Below are 17,946 nucleotides of genomic sequence, written 5' to 3' on the forward strand. Positions count from 1 at the left end.
AGTGAGCCACCTGAAGATGCTAAGCTATTTGTGGGTAATTTGCGTTATGATGTTGATAGTGAGAAACTGGCTCACCTTTTTAACCAGGCTGGTGTTGTTGAGATTTCCGAGGTATAAAAATTTTCTTTTCTTTTCTTTTTCTTTTGTGCTGTATTAATGTGCTTGTGTTGAGTGATAACTTTAAAAAAAGTGATCATTTTGTGATGTGGGTTTGCGTCATTTTGTGTTGCTGCTTCTATTGAAGGTTATATTTTATAGGGAAACTGATCGAAGCACAGGTTTTGGATTTGTGACAATGAGTGCTGTTGAGGAAGCTGAGAAGGCTGTGGAGATGTTCAACCGTTACGTGAGTTTCTTTTTGTGTCATTTTGGTTAGGAGGGGATTTTTTGATGCCGTGCTTTTTGAGTTTAGTACGTAGTAATGTTCACCCTTTTTCATATCTGCTTCTGTTCTTAGGGTTTTTAATGTGTTTAATGATCATGGCTTCATTCAGAATACAATAAACTTCTTTATACTAGTTGTTAATAGAACCTGTCCGATTCTTCTCTGTGACAGAGAGCTTATTTGTCAGTTACTGAGTTCTCCTTTATGTGTATCAGTATGGTATTCTGAACTTTCACGATTTTAAAGTGATGGTTGAGAGTTCTATTTACTCCTAAACAGATTTAAATGGAAGGCTTTTAACTGTAAGCAAGGCTGCTCCCAGAGGATCACAGTCGGAATTGACTCGAACTTACAGAATCTACATTGGTACTTGGTAACCTCCCATGGCAAGTAGATGATGCACGTTTGGAGCAAGTTTTCAGTGAGCATGGAGAGGTAGTGAGTGCGAGGGTTGTTTTGATCAGGAAACGGGCTGTTCACATGGGTTTGGCTTCTTTACAATGTCTGATGAATCCAAACTAACTGATGCCATGGCTGCCCTTGATGGACAGGCAAGAATCCTGCCCCATTTTATATAGATTTTTGAACCTTTCTGTTTTCCTTCTGTACAGATCATGTGGAGAAAGCAAAGAGTGAATAGGTTTGAGATCAATAGTTTAGTCTAACGAGAAAGCCACATTAATCCTGCAATTACTAAGTTTTTCCTCACTAGAAACCATGCAGTCCTACTAAACATGATGTGCTGCTAATCTTGTCAGGAATCATTATGGGAGGTTATTTTTTGAGGTTAGAGAAGCAGTGGGCTGTATGCATTGTCTCAATACCATTTAGGTGCTGGGGTGAATAGAATTTGAGCATGTTAGTTCAACTTGGCTCGGACCTCGATTTTCATATATATCTAATGCTGGCCTTTAATTCCTTAAATTAGTAAGTAAACTTTTGACTATTTGTGCATTCTTTGATTGTACCTTGTCCCGATCCAGATATTTTTTCTCGTGGATGATAAGAAGAGAGAGAAAACACTTCCTGTTAGCCTACTTATGTGTATGTATAGGTCACAGTGTTGTCGCTTCTGCATTTCAGTTCAATCATCTAAATATTTTATTATACATTTTTTTCCCTTACTTACAAGGAACATAATGTACATGTCCTGCAGAGTTTGGATGGTAGAGCAATCCGAGTAAGTGTTGCCAAACGCCAAACAACAATCAAGAGTTCAAGACGTGGTTCCTTTTAAGTGTAAAGGGATAAATTTTCAACAATTTATTGGTGACACTGAGCTGTCGTTTATTCCTTTTGGAGTGGATATTCTAGTATTTTCGTTTATTTTTTTAAAAAATATATTTCTTCAGGTATCCTCTTTTCAAAGCCAGTACATTCTTCATTTGAAGATTTGCAATTTTTTTTTAAGTTGATATTTTATTTTTGTTAGCCATGACTAATAATTTGCTTGGTCACAAGTCACAAGAAGACTCGTGACATTGCTGATACTTTCCCCATAGGTTTGATACAAAAGACAATGAATTGAAACGTTTCTGCATATCATGTCTAGACTGTAGTTCAAATTATTACTGAAGTCTCAGTTCTTCTACAAACAAAAACTAGAGACATTACTATGCACTAATCAATCAAAAAATCAGCGTTTGTCCCATCTTGAAGCCAGGAGGTGCAGCATGTTTGAAGTCCTTTCTTGCAGTTGTCAAAATATTAGACCTATGACTAAAGGTGTAAAAGATTCTGCATACTTACAAAATTTGGGAGGGGAAAAAAAATCTCCTGTATAGTCTAGTTTGCACACTCTAGTGGAAGATTATGAAGAATTCAGGCAAAAAAGCTGCTGGGAAAGACCAAACGGCTGGTTTAGGCAAGTTAAAAATCAGATGTAATTGTCCTTGTCAACTGCACTGGCATTTAGGACTCTGTCAAAGTACTTGTTAAAGGTAATAGATCATGAAGTTGTATTATCTATAACAAGAGCTCTCTAGCTTTCTCAACCGCTTTCACATAGTAAAACAATCTCCAAAGAGTTACATTATCCTGAAAGACAATATTTTGGACAGGATTAAAATTTAGTATAGACTCGAGAAATTCATGCCATGTTTTGAGTTTCTGTACCTCTTTTTCTAAATCAACAAAGTATTCATCAGAAGGTCGGGAATCTGCCAGTTTACTATGTTGGACAATTTCAACAACACGGGCAAGATTATTCTGTGGCAGCTTCTGAATCAGTTTCCGAAGCTCCTGCTTCTCAGGACGTGTCATAGGCCTGTGGAGATTATAGTTACAGATTTTGAGGCAAATATGCTATTTACATACATCCAAACAAGCGATGGGTAACAGCTTAACAGCATGACTGAAGTTAGTAGCCAAATATGCTTATCTACCATCTTACATGCTGATATCAAAAGTGAAAAACACTAATAAGGACCATGCTTGCATAAACTAGGGAGAGAGAGAGAGAGAAGAGAAGAGAAAAAAACATCCTAGAGGACTTTTTATGAAGTTACTAGCATCAAGAGAGAGATAACTTCGCATGAAGTTAACATTGTGGACAAAAAATATACTCAATAATTAGTATCAGGAAATGCATTACCGAAGAAGGAAATATGCCCCCAAAATGCAATTTCTCATCATAAACAAGCCCCATGAAGTAACACATTTCTGAAGGATATTTATCTTATGATATAACATATTCTGTTTCACACAAAACAGAACACATACCTGCACCTCGACACCACAGTATTAAGAAGTTCTTCAAGCTTCTGCTCCATGTGCCCTAGCTAAAAAAAATACAAAAAATCAACCTCAGTTATGATGATTCATCTTCATACTAAAAGTACCTGTAAAGTTCAGGAGACCACCCTGATACTAAACCACAGACGATGTCAATGAATGGACGAAATGCTTTGAGTACATAAAATCTAAAAGTTCTGGAAATTACTGTTGCAAAAAGTTCATCAGAATATTTCTTCACTGTCTCCTCAACCTCTGAACTATCACTTTCTAGAAGGAATTGCAAGTCATCATCCACCTAAAAAACAAGCAAAGTTCTCAATAAGCACAAGTCATCACCAATAAGATATAACTTAAAAATCATTAATTTACTCAATTGATTTAATGCATCTTATTTGAATGGCTAGGACAACTTGAAAAAAAAGAAGAAGAAGAAAATGATTTTACATCATAAACCATTGTGAGAATCACAGATATTCATGATTGTAGTCCCACTGACCCAAACGAGCCCACCAAGATGAACTTGCAATTTAGAGAAATTATATGCAAGTGTCATAGCTGAGACAAGCATCTAAAATTCCATAAGAGAAAATCAACACACAGAAACCATTTCAAATTCCACAACCAGAAATAAAATCTCAAAATAATTGTCAGAGATTAATGTTCTCACCTCTCCATTTTCTTTATCAGCACCTATGTTTGAATCTGAATGTAAATCCTTGTCCTTTCCATAACTGCTTATGCAACCATCACATAGAGACTGGAAGAAAGAAATGAGAATAATAATCTATTAGGGTAAGCATATGTGTGAATCCATAGAGGACAAACAACCTAAATGGCGCATGATAGTCACCTTAGGCCCATTTGGACTAGTTAACTGAGAAGTATTCTGGCAATGGCAATGGGCACAATTCTTCTTAAAGTTAGACATTTCTTTCTCTGACAAAGCAGCATCCAAAGATTTGGAATCAATGCCATTAGATACAGAACCCTGCATTACAAATGAAAACAACACTAGAGTTCTTCTGCAAAGAAGCTGTTTGGACTATGACAAGCTTGACTGTTTCTAGCCTTAGCCGATAAAGAAAATCAATTTACAACTTGATTTCATGGAAAAGAGGTAAAAAGCATGCAAATATGAGAAGAAAATAAATGATAAGAGAAAATCCCCATAAAGCTCTCCTACATAACCCTACTAAAGATCCATGATAAGTGGCAACAACATGAGTACACTCCCATCAATCTCAACCAATTTTCAACTAGAGTTGAGATTGTAAAAGTTGCATACCAAAGAAGCTGAGCAATATCTATGGCTTCCTTCGACTCAAGTCATTTGCAGTTTTTAATATCTTACAAAAATATATAAACGAGATAGTTGTTATCACAACATAAAATGGCATAACACTTCTCCAAGACATCTGCTTGTCAACTAAATTATACTTAACACTGATTAACAGCTTAAAAGTATTCCATATATAGAAAACAACTAATCAAATAATTAACTCTCCAAAACATTGACCATATTATTAGGAACTTCCCGAAATAATGGTACAATTCCAAAAAAGAAATTGTTAACCATGGTAACAGGGTAACAGTAAAAGATAATTCACTACCAAGAAAGTGAAACCTAACCTCTCTACATGATCCATGTTTGAGGGAACTGTGCGAAGAGTAAATCGATGTCTTGAGTTTCTTACGAGGAACTTGCTCTGCATCACCCTTGCACGCTACTTCATTAACATTTGGCGAATACTTTCTGTTTCTGACTTGAGATTGCAACTGACACATAGCTATAACAGGATCCAACATCTGCACTACACAGAAAAAATGATTACTTTTGACTATTAATTATCTAGAAATAAACTGACAGGAACCAAATGTAAATCAATCAACCTCAAGATAAAATAATCACTTGCTCACCCCGCCATTATTCAAAGACTTTATTAAGCAATACCAACACCAAACTTTTCCAAGATGAGTATAGCCAAATCAATGGCTATTTAAAATAAAATAATAAGAGATCATAGCAAAAGTAGATTCCTTATAATGTAATAAATAATCCTTGATCAAAACACATGGGACAGTGTCCCTTCAACAGACACTGAAGTTTAGTTATCTTCCTGTTTTGAGTGGGCCGTAATAAATAAACAATTACAGTCCGAGAGCATTGCCTATTAAATACATGAGATGAACTAATATCAGAAAAGCAAAAACCATATCCATCTATAGAGTCATTTTATGCATAGAGGAAAGTTGCTCAATATACCTCATCAACTTCTGGGGCAAGACCAAACACACCCTGCCTTAGTAATGATCTCAATCTTTCTTTTTTGAAATCTGTAAAGCCAGCTCCTATGCTATTACTAAAGGAAGAAACAGTACCACGGCCACTAGTATCAATTGTGTCCTTGCCTCTGACCCCACCACATTTTTTCCTAGTCAACTCAGAGGTTCTGGAAGTAGAAGGCAAGGGATCCTCATCTTGTGATAAGAGCTCCATTATTTCACGCGTATAGAAACCAAAATAATCTGGTCCTATTGGTCCTAATTGACCATGATCTGTTGAGGCCAGCAAACTCTTCGAAGCTTCCGACATAATAAAGGGCCACAGCAATGCACATAACAACTGCATTTCACCACAGAAATATGCAACACAAGATAAGTGTATAAGAACCAAATGGTCGGTAGTGAGGAGAAGGAAACCACAAAAACTTCTATTCCATCTAAAAGCAAAGGGCAACATTAGATGGAATGTATGAAAATTTAGACAGAAAGCTAAAATGACTTGCAGCATAAGTCAGAAGGACACTTCTACATTAAACTATTTTTTCACTGCCTGAATAACAAAAATGTAAGCAAGCCAAACACCATTCCCATATACAAAATTGTTTGGTATTAAAGGATACCATCTCAAAGCAAGATAAACATGTTGTTTTCTGGATACACTGCTTATAAAAGAGCGAAAATTTTGCAGGAGTTGGAATAAGCAAAAGGCAAAACCCATTTTATAGAAAGTAAACCATACTGCCTCAAAGGAAATTTGCTCAATTACTGCTTATATGAGAAAGTTTAATAAGCAAAACGTAAATAGTAATTGGTTAGGAGAAAATAAACCAAAAAATCAAACAGCAGGTGCAGGTCTAAGATTTGTAATCCAATACCGCAGATGCAGCCAGAACTTCAAAATCAAAGGATCAATCTCTTCTTGCAAATAGTAAGTGTTAGAAGATTTTGGAAGATTTCCGAGGATGTCTTGTAATTATGTATAATATTTGGTTATGTGCTATTTTAGGTAGTTGAGAGATTTGTGAACTGTACAGATATTTTGGGAATCAGTTTTTATTTTCTTTTAATTAGGGAGATTAGTTACTAGATCTGTATCGTAGAAGATCTATAAATTCTTATGCACAGAAGCATAATAAAATATGCCCTATTTGTCATATTTTTGTTCTCTTCTTTAGTAAGCCACTTTACTACTTTGATTAAACCACTTTTGGCAGTAAAAAAACTCATGGTTTAAGTAGTACTTATTCAAACTCTGTCTATGATCAAATTATGTTATGGCATTGACGATTAGGGCATCCTAGTTTTCTGTACCTCAAACATTTGTTTCCTAAATTGTTTAAAGGAATTGATTGTTCAAAACTTCATTGTGAGGCCTGTCACTTGGCTAAAGATCATTGTGTTTCTTTTCCAATAAAACCCAATTTTGCTTCGAAACCATTTTATTTGATTCATAGCAATGCTTAGGGCCCATCTAAGGTTAACACACTTTCTGGCAAAGAATGGTTTGTGACTTTTATTGATAACCACACAAGGGTATGTTGGGTTTACTTATTATAAAGGAAATCAGAGGTTGAAAAGAGATTTAAAGATTTTTTCCTGATGATTGATAATCAATTTCAAACCAAAATTAGCATTCTGAGATCGGATAATGCGACAGAATATTTTAACAAATATTTTTGAATATTTTTGACCGAAAAAGGTGTGATCCATCAATCAACTTGTCACAACACACCTCAACAGAATGGAATTGTTGAAAGAAAAAATAGATATCTTCTTGAGATAACTAGAGCCATCATGTTTTCTATGAATGTACCTAAATATCTCTGGGGAAATGCTCTCCTAACTGCTTGTTACTTGATAAATAGAATGCCATCTCGAGTTTTAAAATATGAAACACCTTTACAGGTTTTAAAAAATTGTTTTCCCACATCTCGAATAACTATGAATATTCCTTTCAAAGTGTTTGGTTGTGTTTGTTATGTGTATATATGAAATGTTTTTCGATCAACATTGGATCCAAAAACTGAAAAATATGTGTTTCTTAGTTATGCATCTAATAAAAAAATAGATATCTTCACCTAAATGACCTTAATGCTTCAATCCTATTACAAAGAAATTTTTTGAGAGTATGAATGTATACTTTGTTGAGGACCAACCCTTCTTTCAAAAAAATTCTCTTCAGGGGGAGAACATAAGCGAAGAAGATAATTTTTGGGACACTTTACCTATTTTAGAAGAATCTATACCTGTGATTAATTCTGATAAACAAGTTTCGGAAACCATTGTTGAAAGAGATAGTACTCTTAAACTAAATTTGCCAGATATTACTTTATCAGAGACAGGGGGAGAAGTACTTCAAAGAGATCACAATCCTCATCTTGAGCTTCAGGTTTATACTAGGAAGAGGTTTCACAAATGTACTACTATCCCAATTGTTTCTCTAGTAGAAGCCTAATCCAATTTGCCGAGTGAAGGTCCTACAACTCAGAGTAATCCTTCTTCTATTCCTATTTCTTCTCTATCTAATGATTTGCCTAACATTTCCTCTTTAGATCTTGACCTTCCATTTGCGGTAAGAAAAGGTACCCAAGTTTGCACAAAACACCCTATTGCAAAATACTTGTCATATAAAAAATTATCACATACTCACAAAGCATTTGCATCTAGGATTTCTAATTTGTGTGTGCCAAGAATTGTTCAAGAAGCATTAGATGACCCGAATTGGAGATTAGCTATAATGGAAGAGATGATTGCTCCTAAAAAAAAAAAAATGAGTGTTTACAGTGAAGTGCAAAGCTGACGGAAGTGTGGAGAGATATAAAGCGAGACTCATAGAAAAAGGATTTACCCAAACTCCTGGTATAGACTACTAAGAGACTTTTGCTCTTGCAGGTAAGATTAACTCTATTAGAATACTTCTTTCTCTTATAGTTAATTTCAATTGGCCACTACATCAATTCGATGTAAAAAATGCCTTCTTAAATGGAGATCTACAAGAAGAAGTATAAATAGACCTGCCACCCGGACTGAAAGAAAGTCTTGGAAGAGACAAAGTTTGCAGGTTAAGAAAATCCCTATATGGGCTAAAGCAATCACCAAGAGCTTGGTTTGAACGATTTGGGAATGTTGTAAGGAGGCATGGCTTCTTACAAAGTCAAGCTGATCATACTTTGTTTTTTAAGCACTCCACCAAAGGTAAAATAACTATTCTGATAGTGTATATTGACGAAATTATCATGACTAGGGATGATTTGTTTGAGATCAACAAATTAAAGAATAAGCTTGAGGCCAAGTTTGACATTAAGGACTTGGGAAAACTTAGGTATTTCCTCGGGATGGAATTTGCAAGGTCCAAGGAGGGAATCTTTATCAACCAACGCAAATACATTCTTGATTTGCTTAAGGAAACAGGGATGACAAGTTGTAAAGCTGCAGAAACTCCAACGAACCCAAATGTAAAGCTAAAAGCAGCAAGAGCAAGTGAGGTGGTGGACGAGAACATTATCAAAGATTAGTTGGAAGGCTAATCTATTTGTCACACACAAGACCTGATATAGCCTTTGCAGTAAGTGTGGTGAGTCAGTTTATGCATTCACCTAGACCTACTCAATTTGAAGCTGCGTTCAAGATTTTAAGATGTCTAAAAGGAACTTTAAGGAAAGGACTCTTGTTAAAAAATAGGGTCATCTCCAAGTCAAAGCCTACACAGACGCAGATTGGGCAGGCGACGTAACTAATAGAAGATCTACCTCAGGTTATTGCACTTTGGTAGGAGGGAATTTAGTCACCTGGAAGAGCAAAAAGCAGAGTGTTGTGGCTAGCTGTAGTGCAAAAGCAGAATTCCGCTCTGTTGCACATGGCTTCTGTGAAGTGTTATGGATCAAGAGACTCCTAGAAGAGTTGAAATTCCTACAGTGTTATGGATCAAGAGACTCCTAGAAGAGTTGAAATTCCTACACCAACACCTATTAAGGTCTATTGTGATTACAAGGCAAGTATTTCCATAGCTCACAATCCAATTCTACACGACAGAACAAAGCATGTAGAAGTGGAAAAACATTTCATCAAGGAGAAGATAGACAGTGGTGTGATATGCATGTCCTACATATCTACCGCGAGCCAAGTAGCAAACATACTCACACAAGGACTTCTTAGGGCGCAATATGAGAACTTAGTTAGTAAGCTTGCCATGAGTGATATATTCATGCTAGCTTGAGGGGGAGTGTTGGAAGATTTTGGAAGATTTCCTAGGATTTCTTTTAATAATGTATAATATTTGTTTATGTGCTATTTTAGGTAGTTGAGAGATTTGTGAACTGTACAGATTTTTGGGAATCAGTTTTTATTTTTTTTTTAATTAGGGAGATTAGTTATTCGATTTATATCCTAGAAGATCTATAAATTCTTATGTACAGAAGCATAATAAAATATACCTATTTGTCATATTTTTGTTTTCTTCTTTAGTAAGCATGAGATTATGACTGACCACGGAAGGAACATATTCTTCCAGACTTCTAGCATGAAAGGGATCTTTTCTCAAAGCTTCTAATTTGAGAATAGTATCAAAAATTATGATACAAAGTACATAATATCAAGTTGGTTGAAACAAATTATTACTAAGCATAACATAACTAAGAAGGTACAAAATTTTCAACTTCAAATCTGGCAAACTTTACAACAAGACAACAGCAAATTGTTGATCAACATAAATAGACCAAAAAATATAAAAAAAATTAAACAGACTGCTATTTCAAGTGAGACCTTATGAAAACTTAAAACATAAGATAGGGACCTTTAGAAATTTTGAGAAAAATTGATGACAACTTATTCTTATACCCCTCTAGATGGCATGATATTTCCTTTTAGGAGTTATTTTTTTGAGTAGGATTCTCTTTTTTGGAGTTCCTTCAAGACTTGGGATCTTTTTATTTTTCTTTTAGATTTTCATTAAGAACAAAGGATTTGCTATTATCCAAACCTAGAGTTCAAATCTAAGATAAAACGACCATACAAACTTTTTCATAAGAACAGAAAAGAGGCTGATTTCTCATAAACTGTGACTCTGTAACCATAGTTGGGTGAAGAAGTCCCCATCCGTGGCAGGTGAAGGATCTACTTCCAAATTCCAATCTTAGCCAAATGGGCAATGAAACAACAAACATGTAATGCCAAATCAGATATCATATCAATTTGTATGAAACAAAAGTTAACAAATCTGTAAGAGATTTATTAGTCTTTCAATCTAAACCAAAGTTTTACATGATTTAGCATTTATATAACTGTTTAGGTTTTACTCCCTACAGAAAATGTATAATCTCACAACTTGAACTCAAAGCTTGTAATAATGCTCTCTAGTTCTTTTTCTTTTTCCCTGTTGGAAATATTTTTTTTGTACGAATCAGAGAGGGTAAATATCTAGCCTTGTCTTCCACATTATCTGGTGGAAGGAAAAGATGGAAAACCGGATAACATCTCACACAATGTAGGGTCCTAATATTGAGGTGCACTAGCAGAAGCCAAATAGTAGGGTACTGGAAACAGAAAAAAGGAATAGTACAACACCTTGTCCAACGTTGAAATATGTTCAGTTCTTGACAACCTACTAGGTATTGTTCTAACGGACATCGGTCCAAATTAACAGGCAAATAAAAAGTGAGAATAGATGACGCTTTAGTCCAAATGACTCATAAACACAAGGTTTAGATAAATAGCCCCACATGGCAAATACAGGATATGATTTTATTATTCAAAGCTATATCAAAAATATTAATGAGATTATAATCCTATTTATAGTAGACTAATTGGAACACTAACCAAATAACCTAAAAGCTCCTCAGAAAGCAAGAATGGAGTTGGCAGTGATCTATCAAAAAATGAAAAGTGTGAATCGAACACCCACTCATATAGCTTTTACCTTACTACAAGGATGGTGCCATACACTGAGCTGGCTCTTAAGGGTCTGCTAAAAGTTAGGAACCCCTTTCTTCAAAATATGTTAGAAGGTACCACTCCTTTCATTAGGCATGTTCTACCATGTCCATTTTGTGCACAAAATAGACAAACAACCTATCCAGTCTCTAGGAACTCTTGCTCAGGCTTGCCCCCTCTGGACAATCCCTTCATTATTCCACTCCAATTAATAAGCACTGAAGTTTAATGCTAACGCAGCACCTTTACGAACTCCATACAAGATTAAAGGGTTTAATTCCCAGTTTGTTTTCTGAAAACAGAGCGCTTACAATTAACTTTCACACTAAACCCTTTACTCTATTAGTTGCCAAGAAAATCAAGAAAAGCCCAAGAATGAACTCAAGAAATGCCGTACAACTACTGAAGAACCTAATTGTTAATACTAACAATTTGTTCTCTTTAGCAGCCTAATACAACAAATAAATAGAACATTCAAAATTCAAATTGAGTTGCGATTTTCCTCGACTTTTTACAGTCCATAAGTTCATAGAATTCAATAACCGAAAACAAATAAACGTAAAAGTATTAACCCGTCATTCAAAAAATCAACAAGAGAGAAAGAAATTACGTGAACGGCGACGTCACGGTGAATCAAAGCGGCGAGTTTGCGGTGTCGTGCGTAAAAATGTGTCACGAAAAATACAGATTTCAGTATATCTTTTTTTTTTTAAGAATTATACAGACGCTTCTGGAAGCGGAATTGGGTCTGCTCTTCGCCTTCACGGACTCTCGCTATCCCTGAGATTTAAACCGGGGATTCAAAAATCAAGATTGAACACTGTTTGCACATGCTTCATAAATAATAAAAACGTTTCGAAATTCGGGTATTCGAATTCGAATTTTTAGCGGGGATTTTATCATGGAGGTCCCTAAATTTTACAATTTATTAAACAATAATATTATTTACTATTATGGGGATGGCAAAAGTCCGGGTCAGGGTTTGGGGCTGCCCGGGACCGATCCGGATGTCACACATAGCTGCCCGGACCTGGACTGTACCCGGATTTTTTCTATACAGGTCGAGTATATGCCTGGCACTATCCGGGCATGGGTTTTTTCTGGGTTTTCTCTACCCCTGCTTTTAAAGCTGGCTAAAAAAAAATTGATAAAAAAGGCTAAATAAGTAAACAAGGCAGTGGAATGGGGATAATATAAAACTTCACAAGGTTGAATGTGAAAGCTTGCGCCCGAATTAGCACTTAGCAGAAACTCACAGTAAGCATTGGAAGCCTGGAAATAAAAAATGCAGCCATGCCCATGCTTCAAAACAATACAATTGTTTACTTCCAAGTTCCAACTAACAAACCAAAACAATTGTAAACCAAATTCATTCAATTTCTAAACTAAATTCATTCATTCCCTATCAAAAATTTAAATTCAACATCACAATAATCACCAAATAAAGTTACCCAACTTATTACATAATACATATCATAACTCCAATATCAATAACCAACATAACATATAAAAATCCCAAAATATCAAACATAAATAATTCATAAAAGAGTTTAAAATACAGTAATGTAACATATGTAAATAATAACTTCATGTCAAGCAGCTCGACGATTGTGCCCCATCATCATCATCTGAAATGACCTCTTCCCCAGCAAAAATCTCATTTTCCGAAACTCCACCTAATAACAAAAATAACATATTAAGATTTAAAAACATTTTGAGCAAACAAATAAGATAATAACATAATTCAAATAACTTTATACCTCGAGAAGAAGCCCAAATCTAATTTTGAGCACACATCAAGGATTCCAAAGTGTTAGGATGAAGTTTGCTACGATGCAGACTCAAAAATTTACCCCCGATACTAAAAGCGGACTCAGAGGCAACAGTGGATACAGGAATGGCTAAAATATCCTTGGCCAACTCACCCAAAATAGGATATTGGCCAATGTGCATCTTCCAAAAAGCTAAAATATCAAAGTTCGGAGTAGTATCTAACAATTCATCATCTAAATACCTATCCAACTCCGACTTAGTCACCCTAACATGCTTATTTCGACTCCAAAATGTTTCAAACTCATCTCTATCCCAATACTTATTCGGATTTGAAGAAGATTCCAAAGGAACATCTTCCAACCCAACATCCTGCCTATCACTCAAAACCATAGCTTTCATTTCATATTCTTTCACTAAATCATGACAAAGCTTATGTGCACGCTCAATATGCTCATTCGTTGTATCGCCATAGATCTTTGGAAAATAAAAATCAATCAACAACATCTTATATCTCGGGTCAAGTACTACAACCATAACTAACATCAGATGAATTTCATTCCAATATTTTTCAAATTTTTCAACCATTTTATTAGCCATAATTCTAATAGCAAGATTATTGGAAGTGCGCCACCCACTAATTGACATTTTCATTTTACATATCAACGGAAAGAACAAATTAGCAGTAGAGTATTTTGTACCCGAAAACATCTCCGTTAACATGTAAAATGATTTCAAATGCTCCACCATTGTGGCTGCCAAATCTCACTCACTATCACTAGGCAAGCTCTTATATTGAGGCTCACGTTGTTGTAACCGAAAAAAAACACTTCCATACATCAATGCTACATCAAGCATGGCATAAGTAGAATTCCAACGAGTTGGACAGTCTAACTTTAATTTTTTTTTTACAATTAATTTTCAGTTGCCCAGCAGCTAGCTTAAAAGATTTAAATCGTTTTGGTGTTTGTGTCCAGTAACTCACACTCTCCCTAATCTTTCCAACCCCATTTTCTATAACTTTCAACCCATCTCGCACAACCAAATTCAATACATGAGCAGTACATCTCATATGAAAAAATTTACCATTGGAAATTAAGGTATCGAGCTCAAACCTTAATAATAATTTCTCCACCATCGCATCATTAGTGGAACAATTATCCAAGGTCATTGAAGACAACTTTCTATCCACGTTCAAATCCAGCAGACATTGCACCAATTCATTAGAAATGGGCCTTAGCAGTATGAGGGCTCGGAACATAAATAAACCTAATAATATTCAAGTGATAATATTAAATACACAAACTTAAAATATTATAACAATTTAAACTTGAAAAGAAATCAAATATAAGTAATAAAAATTTGAAAGAGAAATTAAGCAAATAAAAAGTTATAGACAAATTAGAAATTACCTTAAAATTCGGCTATGCAATTTCCAGGAGTTGTCAATGAAGTGTGCTGTGACAACCATGTATCTCTTTTTCTGGTTACTTGATGTCCACAAACCTGTAGTAATAGCCACTCTACCATGATTTTTCTCCAACAAATTCAAAGTCTTAACCTTCTCAATATGATACAATTTCAAAATCTCATTCTTCAAAGTATTTCTACTCATTGGCTTAACCACGGGGTTGGCATGTGCCATTGTTTCTCTAAAGCCTTTATATTCCACAAATGTAAGTGGAAGCTCATGCATCACCACCATCCTTGCAATCAAACTCCGCAAAACATTTGGATCGAAACTGTCAAAGCCAATGTCACAACTCCCATCCTCTCTTTTGAGCACTTTGAGACTTCCTTGAAGCGCTTCCCTTATTTTCAGTTGCTTATTTGAAAAACAAGAATTCACGTGTCTATTCAAACTCGTGGTCCCTGATGTGTATTTAGCTTCTAAAATTGCATTACAATGCATGCACTTTGCGTTTTTTTCTCCATTAATAGTTACTTTTGTAAAATGATTCCAAGCCGTAGAAACTTTTTTTCCCTTCTTATTTTTAACAGTTGACAATAAAATTTCCTCAACCTCATTATCATTGCTATCTTCAACATTACGGGATAAATTTGGAGCATTTGATGAATTAATTTCTATATTGTCTGACTATGACTGTGACTATGACATCACACTGCTGTTTATTATAAAAAAATAATGAATAATTAACTTAAAGGCAACCTAAACACTAAATTTAGCTTCTATTAATAAAAAATTATCATTATATCATACAAAATTACATAATTATAAATATTAAGTAATTGATTTAAATTCTTGATGCCATTTCTAAAGGGAGGAAACTTAGTAGGAAACAGTACAATGTACCAGTTTACAAAAAACTATTAATCAGTCTTCAATATTTGATAAACAAAATCAAGTATTGTCTGTAACCCACAAACGGATTCCCTCACACATAACCATCAATTTATGTCTTCATATAGCTAAAGCAACCTAAAATCTAAATTTAGCTTCCATTAATTATAAATAATCACACAACCATAGCATCTAAGAAAATAATTAAGCATATATATATATAGCACCTAATAATAATAATGCCAATTACTCAATTTCATCATTTTTTTTAAAAAACAGTAAAAAAAATTAATAATACCTCGTTCATGGGTTGTTGCTGTGTGCCTGTGTTGGTGAGGTTGCATCTATGATGGCTGATGCCGTCGCGTTGTGGTTGTCGGCTTGCCGCTGAGAAGATGACCCAACAGTGAAGAGCTCTGTGAGTTTGTGACGGGACGGCTGTGCTTTGCGAGGAGAAATAGAGTTGACCGAGGAAGGTAAGAGGTTCGTGGAGGGAGAGGCACGGTCAACAGTCAACACTGCATCGGTGTCGGTGGGTGGTGGAAAGATGGAGAGAGGTGCCGCCGATTTGGAGATTTCAGGGTGTGTGCTGACTGTGACTGCTGCGTTGTTCACTTGCAAAGTTGCAATCGCGATTTAGGGTTCAGTTTTAGGGGCAATTGGGCAAAACAAATTTTATTTTTGGTTTTATATTTTCCTTTTTTTTACTTAATAAAAAACCGGGCACGGGTTCGGGTTCCGGGTTCTTGGTGCTGTGACTGGACTCGTGCCCGGAAGCAGCCAAGCATTGATTTTTCAATGCCTGGATCCGCTTTTTCCATTCATAACCCGAACTGCACACGCCGGGTCTGGGCCATATCCGGTCCGGGCAGGCTTTTCTGCCACCTTTAACCATTAATGCTATGTTTGGTTCCATTTTTCAAATAAAATATAATTTATTTGAGTAAATTTTTTATAGAAAAAAATAGTTATTTGTTTGTCATTAGAGCTTTTATTAAAAATTATAACTTAATTTTATAAACTTTCTTTTATTAAGAATTATAAAATTATTTTAATAAACAAGTTTTTAAAGTCATTTCATGAAAGAAATAAATAAAATAAGATCGTAAAATAAATAATAGTCTTTTTAGATAATTTAACTTTCTAAAAATGTGCCTCAATTTTTATTCTTAAAATTCTAAAATTTAAACTTTGAGGTATTTAATCTTAAAAAATTCTACCCAAAACTAAATAATAGCAATAATTCTTTAAAAAAAGCTTTTAAGGTTAAATAAACACTAAATAAACAGTTGTGTTGGTAAGATTGACAAAAAAATCTAGATCAGCTCGGCACGCATGGTTAAGTCATAGATATGATTTAGAGCCCACTGTGAACGAGCATGAGTAATGGCTTTTATAAAAGGCTTGAACCATGACCTAACTTTAATTTATAAATTAAAAAAAAAAGGAAAACAACCAAAAAAAAAAAAAGATGAGTCTCCACTTGAAGCTAGAAGATAAAGCAAATGACGGGAATATGGTTGCCCAGTTAGGTCAAGGACGGGATGCAACGAGTGGTGTTGGTGCTGCAATTGATAGGCTTGAAGAACACTTGAGTAAAAGATGAGTCTTATCTTTGCTGGATCATAACAATTGCATATTTGCTAGAAAGATAGAGGCCGAGGAGTTGCCTAAAACAGAATTTGATGCACTTATTAATCATCTACTCTTTTATTGTAGTAGCCTATCTACTTATTTTATGAGGTTCTGACTTAATAGCTTTCACTAATTTTTTCTCCCTTTTGAGTTTCTTACATGTAAGAATTTTATTTGATTTAATGGCAAAAAAACTGAGTATTTTACTTTATTCATTTTTTTTTACTTTATTAAAAAGTTAATGGAGGTCTAAGCTTAGCCCAAACCTATTTAGACCAGGCCAATTCACACTTGAATGGGCTTTTAAAAGACCTTGACTTTTTAACAATAATATGAGTTTGGGCTGGACTTTTCCCACAAATAGCCAATTTATGTGTTGGTAGGCGACAAAAATGAGTTATCGCATAATGTTAAATTTAGATGGACTCGAACATAAATAATTTAATAATTATGTTAAAAAGTTAAAACCTAAATTTGCATTGGTAATTTAATAATATGATAATCTTGTCACATAATACAAAAACACCATTAATCCTCTCAATACACATTTAATACAGTTTACATAATATATCATCTACACATTAACACAAAGTGCACTCATGTATATATCTAAACAATATTGAGATATAATATACATACATTACCAGAGATGCAATACATTCATACTTAAACAATATCTATCGTTTGGTCCCACTTTTGAAATTTATTTAGTTTGTATCTCAAATTATGCATCAACAATTATTACTTGCTATATACAATGTATTGGTTGACTTTATTATCTATATAATAATATGGTAATTTACATTATCTATCAGTGAATGACATGTTAGATGTCATACCATTAGATGTGTAGACTAATTGTCCTAACCATGTAAGTATAGCATTACTTATTTATCATCTATCGGTG

General features: G+C 34.7%; 1 protein-coding gene across 1 annotated transcript; it reads right to left on the bottom strand.

Moving 5' to 3' along the window:
• Nucleotides 1-1,822: 1,822 nt before the first annotated feature.
• Nucleotides 1,823-12,123, bottom strand: LOC18051799. Its single transcript, XM_006446603.2, has 9 exons — nucleotides 11,943-12,123; nucleotides 5,385-5,744; nucleotides 4,751-4,927; nucleotides 3,972-4,109; nucleotides 3,789-3,878; nucleotides 3,327-3,416; nucleotides 3,107-3,165; nucleotides 2,501-2,651; nucleotides 1,823-2,422 (listed from the first exon to the last, which is right to left on the bottom strand). Exons 2-9 carry the CDS (start codon nucleotides 5,712-5,714, stop codon nucleotides 2,351-2,353), a joined length of 1,107 nt encoding a protein of 368 aa, XP_006446666.2. The 5' UTR covers nucleotides 5,715-5,744; nucleotides 11,943-12,123; the 3' UTR covers nucleotides 1,823-2,350.
• Nucleotides 12,124-17,946: the final 5,823 nt, after the last annotated feature.

Source organism: Citrus clementina, unplaced genomic scaffold (assembly GCF_000493195.1).
Source record: "Citrus clementina cultivar Clemenules unplaced genomic scaffold, Citrus_clementina_v1.0 scaffold_2, whole genome shotgun sequence".
Lineage (NCBI taxonomy): Eukaryota > Viridiplantae > Streptophyta > Magnoliopsida > Sapindales > Rutaceae > Citrus > Citrus x clementina.

Coding starts and splice junctions, on each gene's coding strand:
- LOC18051799 (XM_006446603.2), bottom strand. CDS start 5,714: ATGTCGGAAGCTTCGAAGAGTTTGCTGGCCTCAACAGATCATGGTCAA. Junction 3,166..3,326: donor CTGATGAACTTTTTGCAACA/GTAATTTCCAGA, acceptor TATTTTTTTTAG/CTAGGGCACATGGAGCAGAA. Junction 2,652..3,106: donor ACTGTGGTGTCGAGGTGCAG/GTATGTGTTCTG, acceptor TAATCTCCACAG/GCCTATGACACGTCCTGAGA.